General features: G+C 45.4%; 1 protein-coding gene across 3 annotated transcripts in view; it reads left to right on the top strand.

The window, feature by feature from the left end:
* LOC139548284 (roundabout homolog 1-like) overlaps nt 1–17863 on the top strand; it is a 407179-nt gene that overhangs the window by 303010 nt on the left and 86306 nt on the right. For all 3 annotated transcript variants that reach the window (XM_071357866.1, XM_071357867.1, XM_071357868.1), the window contains 5 exons: nt 8053–8177; nt 11024–11195; nt 15356–15561; nt 17267–17348; nt 17605–17770. In XM_071357866.1, the coding sequence (XP_071213967.1) occupies nt 8053–8177; nt 11024–11195; nt 15356–15561; nt 17267–17348; nt 17605–17770 (751 nt within the window). The remainder of the gene's footprint in view (nt 1–8052; nt 8178–11023; nt 11196–15355; nt 15562–17266; nt 17349–17604; nt 17771–17863) is intronic.

Genomic DNA, 17863 nt, shown 5'->3' with positions numbered 1-17863 from the left:
AAGGGCCATTTATACATGGCTTGGAACGAGAAGGAAAGTTCACAGCATCACAGTATTGCGAGCTGTAGCATGAAACATGATTCAATATTTTTGTGATTACAGTCTGTTATGTGAACAGTATATTCATTTTAATAGTTTTTGCTTGAATCGAAAGTGTTTAAATAATTTTTCACGACTCTTAAGTGAAATCTTAAAAGAGTTATGTGCTGGTTTGTTTGGCCCATTCATTCCAGAATGGACAGACATGTTTTTTTCTTCACACCTCTCATGGCCAGATCCTCAGTGAACAATGTCAGCATTGTGCCGTGGCGCCCAGAGCTTTTTTTTCTTTCTCTCAGCTCTGCTCTCATTACTAACTTAATCAGTGAATTATTGTTTTACACTCGTGTTTGCCTGTCTGTAACACCTCCTCTGGACTTATAAACACGTCAAGTCAAATATTCCATGTATTGACGTAAGAAACACATAAATGGCCAGGCCATTGGCTTGGTTAGATTTACTGTTTCATTGTAAAACCATTCATCTACACCAGATGAGAATGTGTAGCTTTAGTCATTAGGTAAAGTATTTGTACTGAGATATCAGATATAGACATTATGGTTCTGTGGTGGTGTTTGTGTTTTGTTAACACCCATCGTGGATACTCACCATTAGAATGGGAATACTGTATTCTAGTATCACTGCTAAAACAATGCAGGGGACCAGTGTGCTTCTCTTCGCTGGTCATTTTGCCATTAGTTGTGATTTATTTGTGGAAAGGACTTGAATGGAATGGAAGCCCCAAGAGTGGCTTTACTAATAACTCATGGAAAGGGACTGGAATGGGAGAAGTGCTGCTTAAACTACCAGGGAGAGTTAGAAAGGGGAACCTACGTCATACACCCACTACAATGTGCACAGCAGAGCCTTCTCCTAATCAGCTGTTCTCATATTAATAAGTAAGCAGGGTGATGATATACTGTAGACCCAGAACAAGCTGTTAGACGCCAGACCACACAGTCAATACTCTCACTGTCTCTCTCTACCAGACCACACAGTCAATACTCTCACTCTCTCTCTACCAGACCACACAGTCAATACTCTCACTGCCTCTCTACCAGATCACACAGTCAATACTCTCACTGTCTCTCTACCAGATCACACAGTCAATACTCTCACTGTCTCTCTACCAGACCACACAGTCAATACTCTCACTGCCTCTCTACCAGACCACAGAGTCAGTACTCTCACTGCCTCTCTACCAGACCACACAGTCAATACTCTCACTGTCTCTCTCTACCAGACCACACAGTCAATACTCTCACTGTCTCTCTACCAGACCACACAGTCAATACTCTCACTGCCTCTCTACCAGACCACACAGTCAATACTCTCACTGCCTCTCTACCAGACCACACAGCCAATACTCTCACTGTCTCTCTCTACCAGACCACACAGTCAATACTCTCACTGCCTCTCTACCAGACCACACAGTCAATACTCTCACTGCCTCTCTACCAGACCACACAGTCAATACTCTCACTGTCTCTCTACCAGACCACACAGTCAATACTCTCACTGTCTCTCTCGACCAGACCACACAGTCAATACTCTCACTGTCTCTCTCTACCAGACCACACAGTCAATACTCTCACTGTCTCTCTCTACCAGACCACACAGTCAATACTCTCACTGTCTCTCTACCAGACCACACAGTCAATACTCTCACTGCCTCTCTACCAGACCACACAGTCAATACTCTCACTGTCTCTCTCTACCAGACCACACAGTCAATACTCTCAATGTCTCTCTCTACCAGACCACACAGTCAATACTCTCACTGTTTCTCTCTACCAGACCACACAATCAATACTCTCACTGCCTCTCTACCAGACCACACAGTCAATACTCTCACTGTCTCTCTACCAGACCACACAGTCAATACTCTCACTCTCTCTCTACCAGACCACACAGTCAATACTCTCACTGCCTCTCTACCAGATCACACAGTCAATACTCTCACTGCCTCTCTACCAGACCACACAGTCAATACTCTCACTGTCTCTCTACAAGACCACACAGTCAATACTCTCACTGTCTCTCTACCAGACCACACAGTCAATACTCTCACTGTCTCTCTACCAGACCACACAGTCAATACTCTCACTGTCTCTCTCTACCAGACCACACAGTCAATACTCTCACTGTCTCTCTACCAGACCACACAGTCAATACTCTCACTGTTTCTCTCTACCAGACCACACAGTCAATACTCTCACTGTGTCTCTCTACCAGACCACACAGTCAATACTCTCACTGTCTCTCTACCAGACCACACAGTCAATACTCTCACTCTCTCTCTACCAGACCACACAGTCAATACTCTCACTGTCTCTCTACCAGACCACACAGTCAATACTCTCACTGTCTCTCTCTACCAGACCACACAGTCAATACTCTCACTGTCTCTCTACCAGACCACACAGTCAATAATCTCACTGTCTCTCTCTACCAGACCACACAGTCAATACTCTCACTGCCTCTCTACCAGACCACACAGTCAATACTCTCACTGCCTCTCTACCAGACCACACAGTCAATACTCTCACTGTCTCTCTACCAGACCACACAGTCATTACTCTCACTGTCTCTCTACCAGACCACACAGTCAATACTCTCACTGTCTCTCTACCAGACCACACAGTCAATACTCTCACTGCCTCTCTACCAGACCACACAGTCAATACTCTCACTGTCTCTCTACCAGACCACACAGTCAATACTCTCACTGCCTCTCTACCAGACCACACAGTCAATACTCTCACTGTCTCTCTACCAGACCACACAGTCAATACTCCCACTGCCTCTCTACCAGACCACACAGTCAATACTCTCACTGTCTCTCTACCAGACCACACAGTCAATACTCTCACTGCCTCTCTACCAGACCACACAGTCAATACTCTCACTGTCTCTCTACCAGACCACACAGTCAATACTCTCACTGTCTCTCTACCAGACCACAGAGTCAATACTCTCACTGTCTCTCTCTACCAGACCACACAGTCAATACTCTCACTGCCTCTCTACCAGACCACACAGTCAATACTCTCACTGCCTCTCTCTACCAGACCACACAGTCAATACTCTCACTGCCTCTCTACCAGACCACACAGTCAATACTCTCACTGTCTCTCTCTACCAGACCACACAGTCAATACTCTCACTGTCTCTCTCTACCAGACCACACAGTCAATACTCTCACTGCCTTTCTACCAGACCACACAGTCAATACTCTCACTGCCTCTCTACCAGACCACACAGTCAATACTCTCACTGCCTCTCTACCAGACCACACAGTCAATACTCTCACTGTCTCTCTCTACCAGACCACACAGTCAATACTCTCACTGTCTCTCTCTACCAGACCACACAGTCAATACTCTCACTGTCTCTCTACCAGACCACACAGTCAATACTCTCACTGTCTCTCTACCAGACCACACAGTCAATACTCTCACTGTCTCTCTACCAGACCACACAGTCAATACTCTCACTGTCTCTCTCTACCAGACCACACAGTCAATACTCTCACTGTCTCTCTACCAGACCACACAGTCAATACTCTCACTGTCTCTCTACCAGACCACACAGTCAATACTCTCACTGTCTCTCTACCAGACCACACAGTCAATACTCTCACTGTCTCTCTACCAGACCACACAGTCAGGAATCTTTTTTTCTCCTATAAATATCAACATCATATAAATCTTAATCATGTTACAAATGAAACCAAATAGAAGGATTCCTTTCTGTTTTCCATAATAATCACATACAGCCTTGTGATGGTTACAGCATGCCAATGTACATACAGCCTGCTTATGGGCTTGTTGTGGAGTATCAGGGCAGGCCGAAGCAGCCAGTGAATGAGAGTTTACAGACACACACGCTAACACACACACAGTCCTACCAGTGGGAGCTCCTATTAATCAGACTTAGCATGTATTTCTCTCCCAGCGCTAATATGAGCCCTATGAACAGCAGCAGGCCTACTCCAATCCCTATGAACCACTCTACACGGGTCCCTGGCACACAACAGACCCCCCAGTGGGCAAGGGGCTACACTGCTCTCTGGTCCCCTCCCCCCAACTCCCTCTGATCACAACACAGATAGATCCTGACACACACAAACACACACACACGCCCCAGCACTGCGTGGCATCCTATCCCCCACACAGTTGTGACCCAGACAGGCTTAGAGCTGACCTCTCCCCCCAGGTTCCAGGTCCACCACTGTGATCACAGCAGCATGGTAGAGGTAGGGTTACCTCATTAAAGGCTTAGACACATATGAATGGAGGTGCGTGCAGGGAGTGAGGGTGTGTGTGAGGGTCGGTATCTTTATGGGTGTGTGTGCTGAATGTGGTCTTGTGTACAGTGGGGAGAACAAGTATTTGATACACTGCCGATTTTGCAGGTTTTCCTACTTACAAAGCATGTAGAGGTCTGTCATTTTTATCATAGGTACACTTCAACTGTGAGAGACGGAATCTAAAACAAAAATCCAGAAAATCACATTGTATGATTTTTAAGTAATTAATTTGCATTTTATTGCATGACATAAGTATTTGATCACCTACCAACCAGTAAGAATTCCGGCTCTCACAGACCTGTTAGTTTTTCTTTAAGAAGCCCTCCTGTTCTCCACTCATTACCTGTATTAACTGCACCTGTTTGAACTCGTTACCTGTATAAAAGACACCTGTCCACACACTCAATCAAACAGACTCCAACCTCTCCAAAATGGCCAAGACCAGAGAGCTGTGTAAGGACATCAGGGATAAATTGTAGACCTGTACAAGGCTGGGATGGGCTACAGGACAATAGGCAAGCAGCTTGGTGAGAAGGCAACAACTGTTGGCACAATTATTAGAAAATGGAAGAAGTTCAAGATGACGGTCAATCACCCTCGGTCTGGGGCTCCATGCAAGATCTCACCTCGTGGGGCATCAATGATCATGAGGAATGTGAGGGATCAGCCCAGAACTACACGGCAGGACCTGGTCAATGACCTGAAGAGAGCTGGGACCACAGTCTCAAAGAAAACCATTAGTAACACACTACGCCGTCATGGATTAAAATCCTGCAGCGCACGCAAGGTCCCCCTGCTCAAGCCAGCGCATGTCCAGGCCCGTCTGAAGTTTGCCAATGACCATCTGGATGATCCAGAGGAGGAATGGGAGAAGGTCATGTCGTCTGATGAGACAAAAATAGAGCTTTTTGGTCTAAACTCCACTCGCCGTGTTTGGAGGAAGAAGAAGGATGAGTACAACCCCAAGAACACCATCCCAACCGTGAAGCATGGAGGTGGAAACATCATTCTTTGGGGATGCTTTTCTGCAAAGGGGACAGGACGACTGCACCGTATTGAGGGGAGGATGGATGGGGCCATGTATCGCGAGATCTTGACCAACAACCTCCTTCCCTCAGTAAGAGCATTGAAGATGGGTCGTGGCTGGGTCTTCCAGCATGACAACGACCCGAAACACACAGCCAGGGCAACTAAGGAGTGGCTCCGTAAGAAGCATCTCAAGGTCCTGGAGTGGCCTAGCCAGTCTCCAGACCTGAACCCAATAGAAAATCTTTGGAGGGAGCCGAAAGTCCGTATTGCCCAGCGACAGCCCCGAAACCTGAAGGATCTGGAGAAGGTCTGTATGGAGGAGTGGGCCAAAATCCCTGCTGCAGTGTGTGCAAACCTGGTCAAGAACTACAGGAAACGTATGATCTCTGTAATTGCAAACTAAGGTTTCTGTACCAAATATTCAGTTCTGCTTTTCTGATGTATCAAATACTTATGTCATGCAATAAAATGCAAATTAATTACTTAAAAATCATACAATGTGATTTTCTGGATTTTTGTTTTAGATTCCTTCTCTCAGTTGAAGTGTACCTATGATAAAAATTACAGACCTCTACATGCTTTGTAAGTAGGAAAACCTGCAAAATCGTCAGTGTATCAAATACTTGTTCTCCCCACTGTAGGTGTGCGGGTGGGTGTGTGTATGCGAGTCTGTGTGTGCACGTTTTGTGTGCATGCGTGTGCGTGTGCTCGTGTGTGTGTGAGATACAGCGATTCCTCCTTGGTCGACACACAGATACCCTCTTCCTATGGAACCTTTTGAAGTAAGGATTATCTGCATTTTACAGCATGTGATAGGTGGGGAAGGATCATTACTCTGAGTGAAAGCGTTATGTTTCTGTGGGAGCCTTTGAGGCAGACAGATTAGATAAGGTGGCTGATTGTCTGGGGAAGATTTATGGCCAGAGAGTGACAGTTAACATTCACCTTGTGTTTTTATGGCATGGTGGTCCATATGCAAGGCTATACCCTTAGTGGTTGGAGAGGGGCTGTGTGATGTTGCTGACCCTCAGGAGACTCTAAAACCTCATTAGTCATTATTCAAGAGATAGAGGAGAGGAGAGGCGAGGAGAGGAGAGTAGAGGAGAAGGATAGGAGAAGGAGAGGTGAGGCGGGGAGAGCAGAAGGCGAAGAGAGGAGAATTGAGGGGAGGTGAGGAATGGGGAGGGGAGAAGGAGAGGAGAGGAGAGGAGAGGAGAGGAGAGGAGAGGAGAGGAGAGGCTCACCTTCATCTTCCTTCAACCTGGTTGGAGAATAAACACTTTTCATCATCTGTTTTGTTTCTCTTAAAATTATGTTTTTGTTTAGTTGTTCATGTTTCTTTTAATATCCTCTCCTGAGGAAACATGGGTAAACACAGACGCTTTGAACAACGTCATGATGTACTGTTGAAAAGTGTATGGATGTAATGATGTACGTCATGATGTACTGTTGAAAAGTGTATGGATGTAATGGATATACTACGTGTTTGTTGTTGCTATTCATTGATTGGTTGCATTATTTTGACATAATGTAATGAGTCACCAATGTGCTTCAGTTCCCACTGGACTGGCCCCACATGCCATGTCTCATATTCATTCAGTGACAATGCCATTATTATTTTGACCCATGAAACATCATATTGTTGCCTTCCTTATCTGTTGTCTTTGTGTCATGTTCATTTATTTCATGGTGTTGTTTCTGATTTATTTATTCATCTCTGGCCTTGTGTGTTGTTCTGTCGTCTTTCTGTTTCCTTCCAGTCCTTTCTGGTAAGTTGAAATATCACCTGTCACCTATTCACCCTGACGCCCTGACAGAGACAGGAAGCTGTCACAGCACCACCCCCCTCCATCCTCCTCCCATCACCCTCCACCCACCAATCAGCACTCATGTTTCACTTGTCAATGGCAACAGTGAGAAAAGGACATTAATGGGTAAAAATCTGTAATCCAAGGTAAAACCAAATCATTTCATTCTATTATTTTTCTACACCTTGTTGTGTTGCTTTATGCATTACCAAATATCCCATTTTTACTGTGGACAAATTGTGTCTGAATGTGGAGTGACAGGCTGCAGATTGCTTTTATGGATGTATTACGTGGTCTGTATCAGCGTTAAGATGTCTGGGGCGTAGTAATATTCTCCAGGTGTTACGTACCTGCTGTCCTCAGAGACCAAGGTGTAATTCGCCCAGCCGCTGGCCCTCAGCATTCAGGCTGTGTCCCTCCACACAGGCCTATTAGCACAGCGAGGCCCGGTGTCACTGTGTGTGACGTTGGGAGGTAACACAACGCTTCACTCTGAAACAGTTTGTCATTAAGATGAATGGATGCTGCATCCTGGCTGGGCCTGGTCCAGGATGCTCCTACAGATGGCTCATTTATCCCCCATTTCCATGTAAATATTATTGTTCTGTGTCCTTGCCCTTGCTAATGCAGAGACCCGCATGGGGCCACACTGCTGTTTTCTCTATTCATTAAACTGTTCATATATACACAGCCTGCATTATGGATTGGACTGACTTTCAGTACCACACACGAGCAACCAGAAAAGTCATTCAAATGAGCCAGACCGGGATATTAACTGTAATGTCTGATATCTCTGTCTGATGTTATGTGATATGCGATGCTGTGTCAGTATGTTAGCTAACTGTCCCCATGCCTGTCCTCTAGTGCCCCCTGTGTTTGTGGTGCGGCCCAGGAACCAGGTGGTGGCGGTGGGGAGGACCGTCACCTTCCAGTGTGAGGCAACAGGAAACCCTCAACCTGCTATCTTCTGGCAGAGAGAGGGCAGCCAGGTGAGAGGGGATCTACTGTACACCAGGAACCCAACATGAGCACATGTTGAGGAATGCTTATGGAACAAAAAAGAAAGACAAATAAGTAGTAAATCATAGTCTTTATTCTTTTATTATTTGATATTCCCATATGATCTTTACACATTTTATGAGTGCACCTATAAAACCAGCCATAAAATCAGTGAACTTCACTGACCTTCACACTGATGCTTCAATTGGACCGTTCCATTCCATCATCCTTCAGGTCTTCCATAGCCTACTGTCTATATCTGATCTGTTTCTCTATATCTGCCCTGTCTTCTCTCTCCTCTGTCTTTATCTGATCTGTTTCTCTATATCCGCCCTGTCTTCTCTCTTCTCTGTCTTCTCTCTTCTCTGTCTTTATCTGATCTGTTTCTCTATATCCGCCCTGTCCTCTCTCTTCTCTGTCTTCTCTCTTCTCTGTCTTTATCTGATCTGTTTCTCTATATCCGCCCTGTCTTCTCTCTTCTCTGTCTTCTCTCTTCTCTGTCTATATCTGATCTGTTTCTCTATATCCGCCCTGTCTTCTCTCTTCGCTGTCTTCTCTCTTCTCTGTCTATATCTGATCTGTTTCTCTATATCCGCCCTGTCTTCTCTCTTCTCTGTCTTCTCTCTTCTCTGTCTTTATCTGATCTGTTTCTCTATATCCGCCCTGTCTTCTCTCTTCTCTGTCTTCTCTCTTCTCTGTCTTTATCTGATCTGTTTCTCTATATCCGCCCTGTCTTCTCTCTCCTCTGTCTTCTCTCTTCTCTGTCTTTATCTGATCTGTTTCTCTATATCCGCCCTGTCTTCTCTCTCCTCTGTCTTCTCTCTTCTCTGTCTATCTGATCTGTTTCTCTATATCTGCCCTGTCCTCTCTCTTCTCTGTCCTCTCTCTTCTCTGTCTTCTCTCTTCTCTGTCTTTATCTGATCTGTTTCTCTATATCTGCCCTGTCCTCTCTCTTCTCTGTCTTCTCTCTCCTCTGTCTATATCTGATCTGTTTCTCTATATCTGCCCTGTCCTCTCTCTTCTCTGTCTTCTCTCTTCTCTGTCTATATCTGTCCTGTCTTCTCTCGTCTCTGTCTTCTCTCTTCTCTGTCTATATCTGCCCTGTCTTCTCTGTTCTCTATCTTCTCTCTTCTCTGTCTATATCTGTCCTGTCTTCTCTGTTCTCTATCTATATATGTCCTGTCTTCTCTCTTCTCTGTCTATACCTGTCTTGTCTTCTCTGTTCTCTGTCTGTATATGTCCTGTCTTCACTATTCTCTGTCTATATCTGTCCGGTCTTCTCTCTTCCCTGTCTATATTCGTCCTCTCTTCTCTCTTCTCTGTCTATACCCGTCCTGTCTTATCTCTTCTCTGTCTATACCCGTCCTGTCTTCTCTCTTCTTTGTCTATATCCATCCTGTCTTCTCTCTTCTCTGTCTATATCCATCCTGTCTTCTCTCTTCTCTGTCTTCTCTCTTCTCTGTCTATATCCACCCTGTCTTATCTCTTCTCTGTCTATACCCGTCCTGTCTTCTCTCTTCTCTGTCTATATCCGTCCTGTCTTCTCTCTTCTTTGTCTATATCCGTCCTGTCTTCTCTCTTCTCTGTCTATATCCGTCCTCTCTTCTCTCTTCTCTGTCTTCTCTATTCTCTGTCTATATCTGTCCTGTCTTCTCTCTTCTCTGTCTATATCTGTCCTGTCTTCTCTCTTCTCTGTCTATATCTGTCCTGTCTTCTCTCTTTTCTGTCTATATCTGTCCTGTCTTCTCCCCTCTCTGTCTATATCCGTCCTGTCCTCTCTCTTCTCTGTCTATACCTGTCTTGTCTTCTCTGTTCTCTGTCTGTATATGTCCTGTCTTCACTATTCTCTGGCTATATCTGTCCTGTCTTCTCTCTTCTCTGTCTATATCCATCCGGTCTTCTCTCTTCTCTGTCTATATCTGTCCTGTCTTCTCTCTTCTCTGTCTATATCCGTCCTGTCTTATCTCTTCTCTGTCTATACCCGTCCTGTCTTATCTCTTCTCTGTCTATACCCCTCATGTCTTATCTCTTCTCTGTCTATACCCGTCATGTCTTCTTTCTTCTTTGTCTATATCCGTCCTGTCTTCTCTCTTCTCTGTCTTCTCTCTTCTCTGTCTATATCTGTCCTGTCTTCTCTCTTTTCTGTCTATATCTGTCCTGTCTTCTCTCTTCTCTGTCTATATCCGTCCTGTCTTCTCTCTTCTATGTCTTCTCTCTTCTCTGTCTATTTCTGTCCCATCTTATCTCTTCTCTGTCTATACCCGTCCTGTCTTATCTATCCGCTGTCTATACCCGTCCTGTCTTATCTCTTCTCTGTCTTCTCTCTTCTCTGTCTATTTCTGTCCTGTCTTATCTCTTCTCTGCTATACCCGTCCTGTCTTAACTCTTCTCTGTCTTCTCTCTTCTCTGTCTATATCTGTCCTGTCTTCTCTCTTCTCTGTCTATTTCTGTCCTGTCTTATCTTTTCTCTGTCTATATCCGTCCTGTCTTCTCTTTTCTCTGTCTTCTCTCTTCTCTGTCTATATATGTCCTGTCTTCTCTCTTCTCTGTCTATTTCTGTCCTGTTTTATCTCTTCTCTGTCTATTTCTGTCCTGTCTTATCTCTTCTCTGTCTATACCCGTCCTGTCTTCTCTCTTCTCTGTCTATACCCGTCCTGTCTTCTCTCTTCTCTGTCTATATCTGTCCTGTCTTCTCTCTTCTCTGTCTATTTCTGTCCTGTTTTATCTCTTCTCTGTCTATACCCGTCCTGTCTTCTCTCTTCTCTGTCTATACCCGTCCTGTCTTCTCTCTTCTCTGTCTATATCTGTCCTTTCTTCTCTCCTCTCCCTCCTCTAGAACCTGCTCTTCTCCTACCAGCCCCCCCAGCCGTCTAGCCGCGTCTCCGTCTCCCAGACAGGGGACCTGACTATCACAGATGCAGAGCGCTCAGACGTGGGCTACTACAGCTGCCAGGCCCTCAACATCGCTGGCTCTGTCATCACCAAGGCCCTGCTGGAGGTCACTGACGGTGAGTTCCGCCAATCAGTGACTCCCAGAATTAGATCTTGGAGTCATCTTGGTGGTATTGTCACACCTTGGCACATAGACATGTAGAGATTTGAATAAACACATAATAATATACATGAGCTGTATTTAAGTGTCTAAAGTACATATTGAGGTCTGTGGAGTTTTGGTCAGACTGTGCTCCAAGTCTGGCCTGGTCTCTGTGCTCCTGTCAGAGTTGGAGACTCTGTGGTGTCTCATCTTCTCCAGGAGCCTGGCTTGCCTCTTGGCTCTGGGCTGTTAGCTCCTGGCAGTGTGTCATTCATGCTGGCTGGTGTCTCCTCTAGGAGTCTCCTCTCATTAACAGACTAGCCTGCTGGTGGAGGGATCTGTCTTTGTGGTGAGGCCTGGTTCAGACCTCTAAACACTCTCAGTCAATGCAGCCAGCCTGGTAGTATAGTCACCATGGCTTTCGTCCCAGCGTTCCCGTAGCGACTCACTCAGTCTCTCCGGTCACTATTATTTTGTTTACCGTTCACCTACATTCAACCCTCTCTAACCAGACACCTCTCACCTAGATTCAACCCTCTCTAACCAGACACCTCTCACCTAGATTCAACCCTCTCTAACCAGACACCTCTCACCTAGATTCAACCCTCTCTAACCAGACACCTCTCACCTAGATTCAACCCTCTCTAACCAGACACCTCTCACCTAGATTCAACTCTCTCTAACCAGACACCTCTCACCTAGATTCAACCCTCTCTAACCAGACACCTCTCACCTAGATTCAACCCTCTCTAACCAGACACCTCTCACCTAGATTCCACCCTCTCTAACCAGACACCTCTCACCTAGATTCCACCCTCTTTAACCAGACACCTCTCACCTAGATTCAACCCTCTCTAACCAGACACCTCTCACCTAGATTCAACCCTCTCTAACCAGACACCTCTCACCTAGATTCCACCCTCTCTAACCAGACACCTCTCACCTAGATTCAACCCTCTCTAACCAGACACCTCTCACCTAGATTCAACCCTCTCTAACCAGACACCTCTCACCTAGATTCAACCCTCTCTAACCAGACACCTCTCACCTAGATTCAAACTCTCTAACCAGACACCTCTCACCTAGATTCAACCTTCTCTAACCAGACACCTCTCACCTAGATTCAACCCTCTCTAACCAGACACCTCTCACCTAGATTCAACCCTCTCTAACCAGACACCTCTCACCTAGATTCAACCCTCTCTAACCAGACACCTCTCACCTAGATTCAACCCTCTCTAACCAGACACCTCTCACCTAGATTCAACCCTCTCTAACCAGACACCTCTCACCTAGATTCAAACCTCTCTAACCAGACACCTCTCACCTAGATTCAACCCTCTCTAACCAGACACCTCTCACCTAGATTCAAGCCTCTCTAACCAGACACCTCTCACCTAGATTCAACCCTCTCTAACCAGACACCTCTCACCTAGATTCAACCCTCTCTAACCAGACACCTCTCACCTAGATTCAACCCTCTCTAACCAGACACCTCTCACCTAGGTTCCACCCTCTCTAACCAGACACCTCTCACCTAGATTCCACCCTCTCTAACCAGATACCTCTCCCTCTCTCTCTCTCTCTCTCTCTCTCTCTCTCTCCTTCTCTCTCCCTCTCTCTTTGGCGTGGCATGGCCTGGTAGACGGTAGAAGGAGGAGATAATAACAGTTATTAAAGGGAGCAGGCCTCCTCTTCTCCGTAGGCAAATCTGGTAATTACAGGTCACAGTGACAATGTTTTAGTAATTACAGCAGCACCAGAGCAAAGAGCCAGTCTCCCATGTATGAAACTACACTGTGTGTGTGTGTGTGTGTAAATGTACAGACGTATGTCCTACATTATGTGTATATAAAAGGGGATACACATACTGTATGTTTACTATGGATTTACTAACGAAACAACCTTGTGCTTCTGACTAAATCAGCTGCGCTGGCAGAATTGGTTAACTTCTCACGAGTCACCAACCCTGATCCGGTAGCACCCCCCCCCCCCCCCCCCCCCACTGAGTAGCATAGCTAGCATAGCGTCACAAGTAACTTGTAGCATCTAAATATCATTAAATCACAAGTCCAAGACACCAGATGAAAGATACAGGTCTTGTGAATAAAGCCACCATTTCAGATTTTTAAATGTTTTACAGGGAAGACACAATATGTAAATCTATTAGCTAACCACGTTAGCAAAGGACACGATTTTTTTACTCCCAACAGCTTTTTCCTGCGTCAGTAGCTATCACTAATTCGACTAAATAAAAATATATATAGCCACTAACCAAGAAACAACTTCATAAGATGACAGTCTGATAACATATTTATGGTATAGCATAGTTTTTTTTGGGAAAAATGTGCATTTTTCAGGTATAAATCACAGTTCTACATTGCAGCTGCAATCTGAAATAGTGCTGACCCAGCCAGAACAATTACAGAGACCAACGTCATATAACGAATTACTCATCTTAAAACATTTCAGAAAAATACACAGCGTACAGATATTGAAAGCCCAACATCTGGTGAATCCAAACAATATTTCAGATTTATTAAATGTTTTATAACGAAAACAAAATGTAGCGCTAAATTAGCATAGCTATACCAGGCAGATTCGGCTAGGCGCCCACGGCCAGTTCACATGCACAACAGATATGATATAACATCGTAAATTGGGTCTTACTATGGCTGATCTTTCATCAGAATGTTGATCAAAGTGTCCTTTGTCAAGATGAGTCGTTGGTTCCGTTCAGAATTGTTCCTTTCCCACTCAATATAGCACAGGTACTGGTCGAGTGGCACGGATCTCTCAAACGTAAATAAAATCAGACAACGGAACACCACAAAACTCCCGAAAAAATTCAAATAATCTGATTAAACTATATTGAAAAAACATACATTACGATGATCTGGTCACATGTATCAAACAAACTTCGAGACGGAGATAGTTTTCATCCATAATGGCCGCACAACAGAAGACAATCGCAGCTACAAGTCGCACGATTTAGACAACCGGAAGTTGTCGGTCACGCCAAAGAATTAGCTCTCATTTCACGTCAGTCCCAGATAAACAAGATATTTTTCCTCTGACGTCCTCTTGACACCCAGAGGAAGGCCAATGAGGTGTGTTTCGGGTCATAGGGGGCACGACCATATATAGGCAGAGCGTTGAAGCTGGCATACACATCTTGCTTTTTTCTTCTTGGTCATGGAAAGTGCTGTCAAATGACTTCTGTATCACTCAGAGACAAAATTGAAACGGTTTTAGAAACTAGAGATTGTTTTCTTTCCAATGGTATTATTTATATGCATATAGTAAGAGCAATAATTGAATAAGAGGCAGTTTAATCTGTAGAGCAAATTATGCTAATGGGAAAATAGCACCCCCTGTATTCTCAAGAAGTTAACAGCCTTAATGATACCAGCTTCAGGAGCAATCCACAGTAGCAGGGACATGACGGACACCGTTCTCCAGTCACAGAATGGACATGAAATGGAGACAAAGCATGTTTTATTAAATCTGTGTGTGTCGACTGGTGAACGCCCACTGAGAGGGGGATAACGAGGGGAAGAGGGGACAGAGGAGAAGGGAGGGAAAATTATTCATGGTAATAACATTGTCTGTGGTGCTAGGTATTTAGAAGCGTTTTCTCCCATGTTCTGTGTTTTATAGACTGGAGGTGTGGTTTCATGAGGGGGGTGTGGTTTAAGGAGGTGGAGAGGGGATGGGGGGATTTGGTTGGCTGTTAATGTCTCCACTGGAGTCTGGATCTGCAGAAAGAGAACTTGTATGTTAGCCTGTTTTATTTGAATTACACCACATGTGTTTGGCTAAGGTCAACTCCCACTGCTCAATGATTAGAACATTGCTTCCAGTTGTGAAAATTGAATTTCATTCCATTTTTAATTTCTCTCTGTCTCTCTCTCTCCGTCTACCACACAGCTACCTTGTGTTTGCGACTTTCTCACCTTCCGCTGCAATTTATGTGTTTCTCTACAATCCCACTGTATAATTGTCTCTCCATTTATTTTATTATTCTCTTCAATTCCACTCAATATTGTTCTCTCATCGTCCACTCAAATGATATATATATTCTCTCCCTCTCACCCACACAGTTTCTAAGTCTCGCTCTCTCTCTCTCTCTAGTTGTGTCTGATCGCCCACCTCCAGTTGTCCGCCAGGGTCCGACCAATCAGACTGTCTCTGTGGACGGGACGGTGGTTCTGAGTTGCCTAGCAACGGGTAAGCCCACCCCCACCATTATGTGGAGGAAGGACGGGGTGTTGGTGTCCACTCACGACTCCCGGGTCAAACAGCTGGACACGGGCGCACTGCAGATCCGCTACGCCAAGGTAACACACAACACACTCAAACATGTACACACACACATACACACACATACACACATTCACATACACGCTCGCACGCACACACAAAGAAACTCTCATCTACACTGAATACACTGTATAAACACATGGAATGATAGACCCTCTCTCCAAACTTTTCAAAGCATAAAGATAAAACAATGTATTGATGTATCTCTCTGGTTCAGAATATTAGTGCTGAGAAAATACATCAAACTGCAGGCGGACTGTGTATGAAGCCTTTATACTACAGGAGTGTCTGATCTACAGAGCAACATGTAGGTCTACTGTAGTGTACCAGCTCACATGGAATATCTTACTGAGGCAGTTGGCTGTCGAACCATATGCCACATTATCCTAATATACTGTATGGAAATAAGAACATCATTGAATGGAATTCTGTTCTCATTGTAGAACAGTTGGCTGTTTGAAAACTTCCGAATTGACCTCCTTCATATGTTTATTTCCAATCAAGCTCTTCCATTAGCCGAGACATTAATAACGCATTCCCCCAATCACTTTCAAAGCTGTCCTGAATAACATCTATACGGCGGAGCGGCTGGCTGGCTGGCTGGCTGGCTGGCTGGCTGGCTGGCTGGCTGGCTGGCTGACTGACTGACTGGCTGACTGGCTGGCAGAATAACTCCTGCTGCTCGATCAGTAAATAAAGCATGTGATCAGTTCCCTCCTAGCGCCCATTCATGCCTCTCCTCTCCTCAGTGAGCCGTCAATCAGCTGTCAGGGGTTTGAAATGAATTCACACACACTATTGTCCTGTCACTCAACAGAGTGTGATGGGGAGCTGTGTGAAGCAGAACACTGAGGGAGAGACCAGGGGGGTGCCGATGCATTCTCCAGATGGAGGCATCAAGGGGTCAGAGTTCGCGTTAGACTGTTGCTGTGTGTATGCGTGTGTGTTGTGACTGCAGGCAGGTTGTGTGTGGTGACAGGGCTGTGGTGAATGGGCAACACTGTGAGAACAGTGTGATGTGTTTTCAACCAAAACATTACCTAAGGCAATTTACATGAATGAACATTTAGTTTATGTTTGGAGGTAATGCACCGTGTCTTTATTAATGCATTTTTAAGAAGCTGGATGATTTGTCTTACCTGTCAGGTTGAGCTTAGATGGACCCTACCTGGAGGCTGATCTACAGGACACAAACACTCTCCCTCTCACACACACTGAGACAAACACTCTCCCTCTCTCACACACACTGAGACACACACTCTCCCTCTCTCACACACACTGAGACACACACTCTCCCTCTCACACACTAGAGAGTGTCACCATATCTGTTCTGTAAAGCACTCCTTTCCCTGAGGGGAGGGTGAGAGGAGTGATGAGGAGGAGGAGAGGAGGGGCGGGGGAGAGGAGGTCTCCAGTTAGTCTGTGTTCCTGTGGAAATCCTTTCAATTTGACTGGTACAATCCTGCCACTTGGCCTTCCCAGCTGCTTTTCCCACTTTCTAGAGGGAGAGGTAATACTGAGATTACCAGGCACTGATGGCTGGCTGCTAGGAACCACACAGACAGGCAGACAGACAGACAGACAGACAGACAGACAGACAGACAGACAGACAGACAGACAGACAGACAGACAGACAGACAGACAGACAGACAGAGACAGACAGCGATCACTAATCTAGTCCCTCTCCCCTCCATTTCCTGTCTTCATTTTTCTGTCTTATAGCTGGGTGACACAGGCATGTACACATGCATCGCCTCCACTCCCAGTGGCGAGGCCTCGTGGAAGGCCTACCTGGATGTTCAAGGTAAGCCACTGGGCTGCTGCCTACTGTCACTGTGGCTACACTCCATAATGACATTGAATTAAATACATTCAGTCTGTAATTGCTTTTTTAGTAGGAATGTCACAATCTTGCCACCCGCCCAGGGAGTGTGCGTGAGTCTGTGTGTGTGTGTGAATGTGCTTGGTATGCATTCCATAGTCTGGTGTTACTGATAAAGTATTAATTTAGCTTTATAGAAAATGTCTCATGATACTCTCCTCTCTCTCCTCATGTTCAGAGTTTGGTGTTCCAGTGCAGCCGGCCAGACCCACAGACCCCAACCTGATCCCCAGCGCCCCCTTCAAACCTGAGGTCACTGACGTCACCCGCACCTCCGTCACTCTGTCCTGGAAGCCCAACTTCTCAGGAGCCACGCCCACCTCCTACATCATAGAGGCCTTTAGGTAAGAGCAGAGGACATAGGAGGTCACTTGTGACCAAAATAAATAAAGTGATGTCACAGTGTATTTGTATTTATTATGGATCCCCATTAGTTC

The sequence above is a fragment of the Salvelinus alpinus genome, chromosome 21 (genome assembly GCF_045679555.1).
Source record: "Salvelinus alpinus chromosome 21, SLU_Salpinus.1, whole genome shotgun sequence".
Lineage (NCBI taxonomy): Eukaryota > Metazoa > Chordata > Actinopteri > Salmoniformes > Salmonidae > Salvelinus > Salvelinus alpinus.
This window is presented reverse-complemented; position numbering and strand designations above follow the sequence as displayed.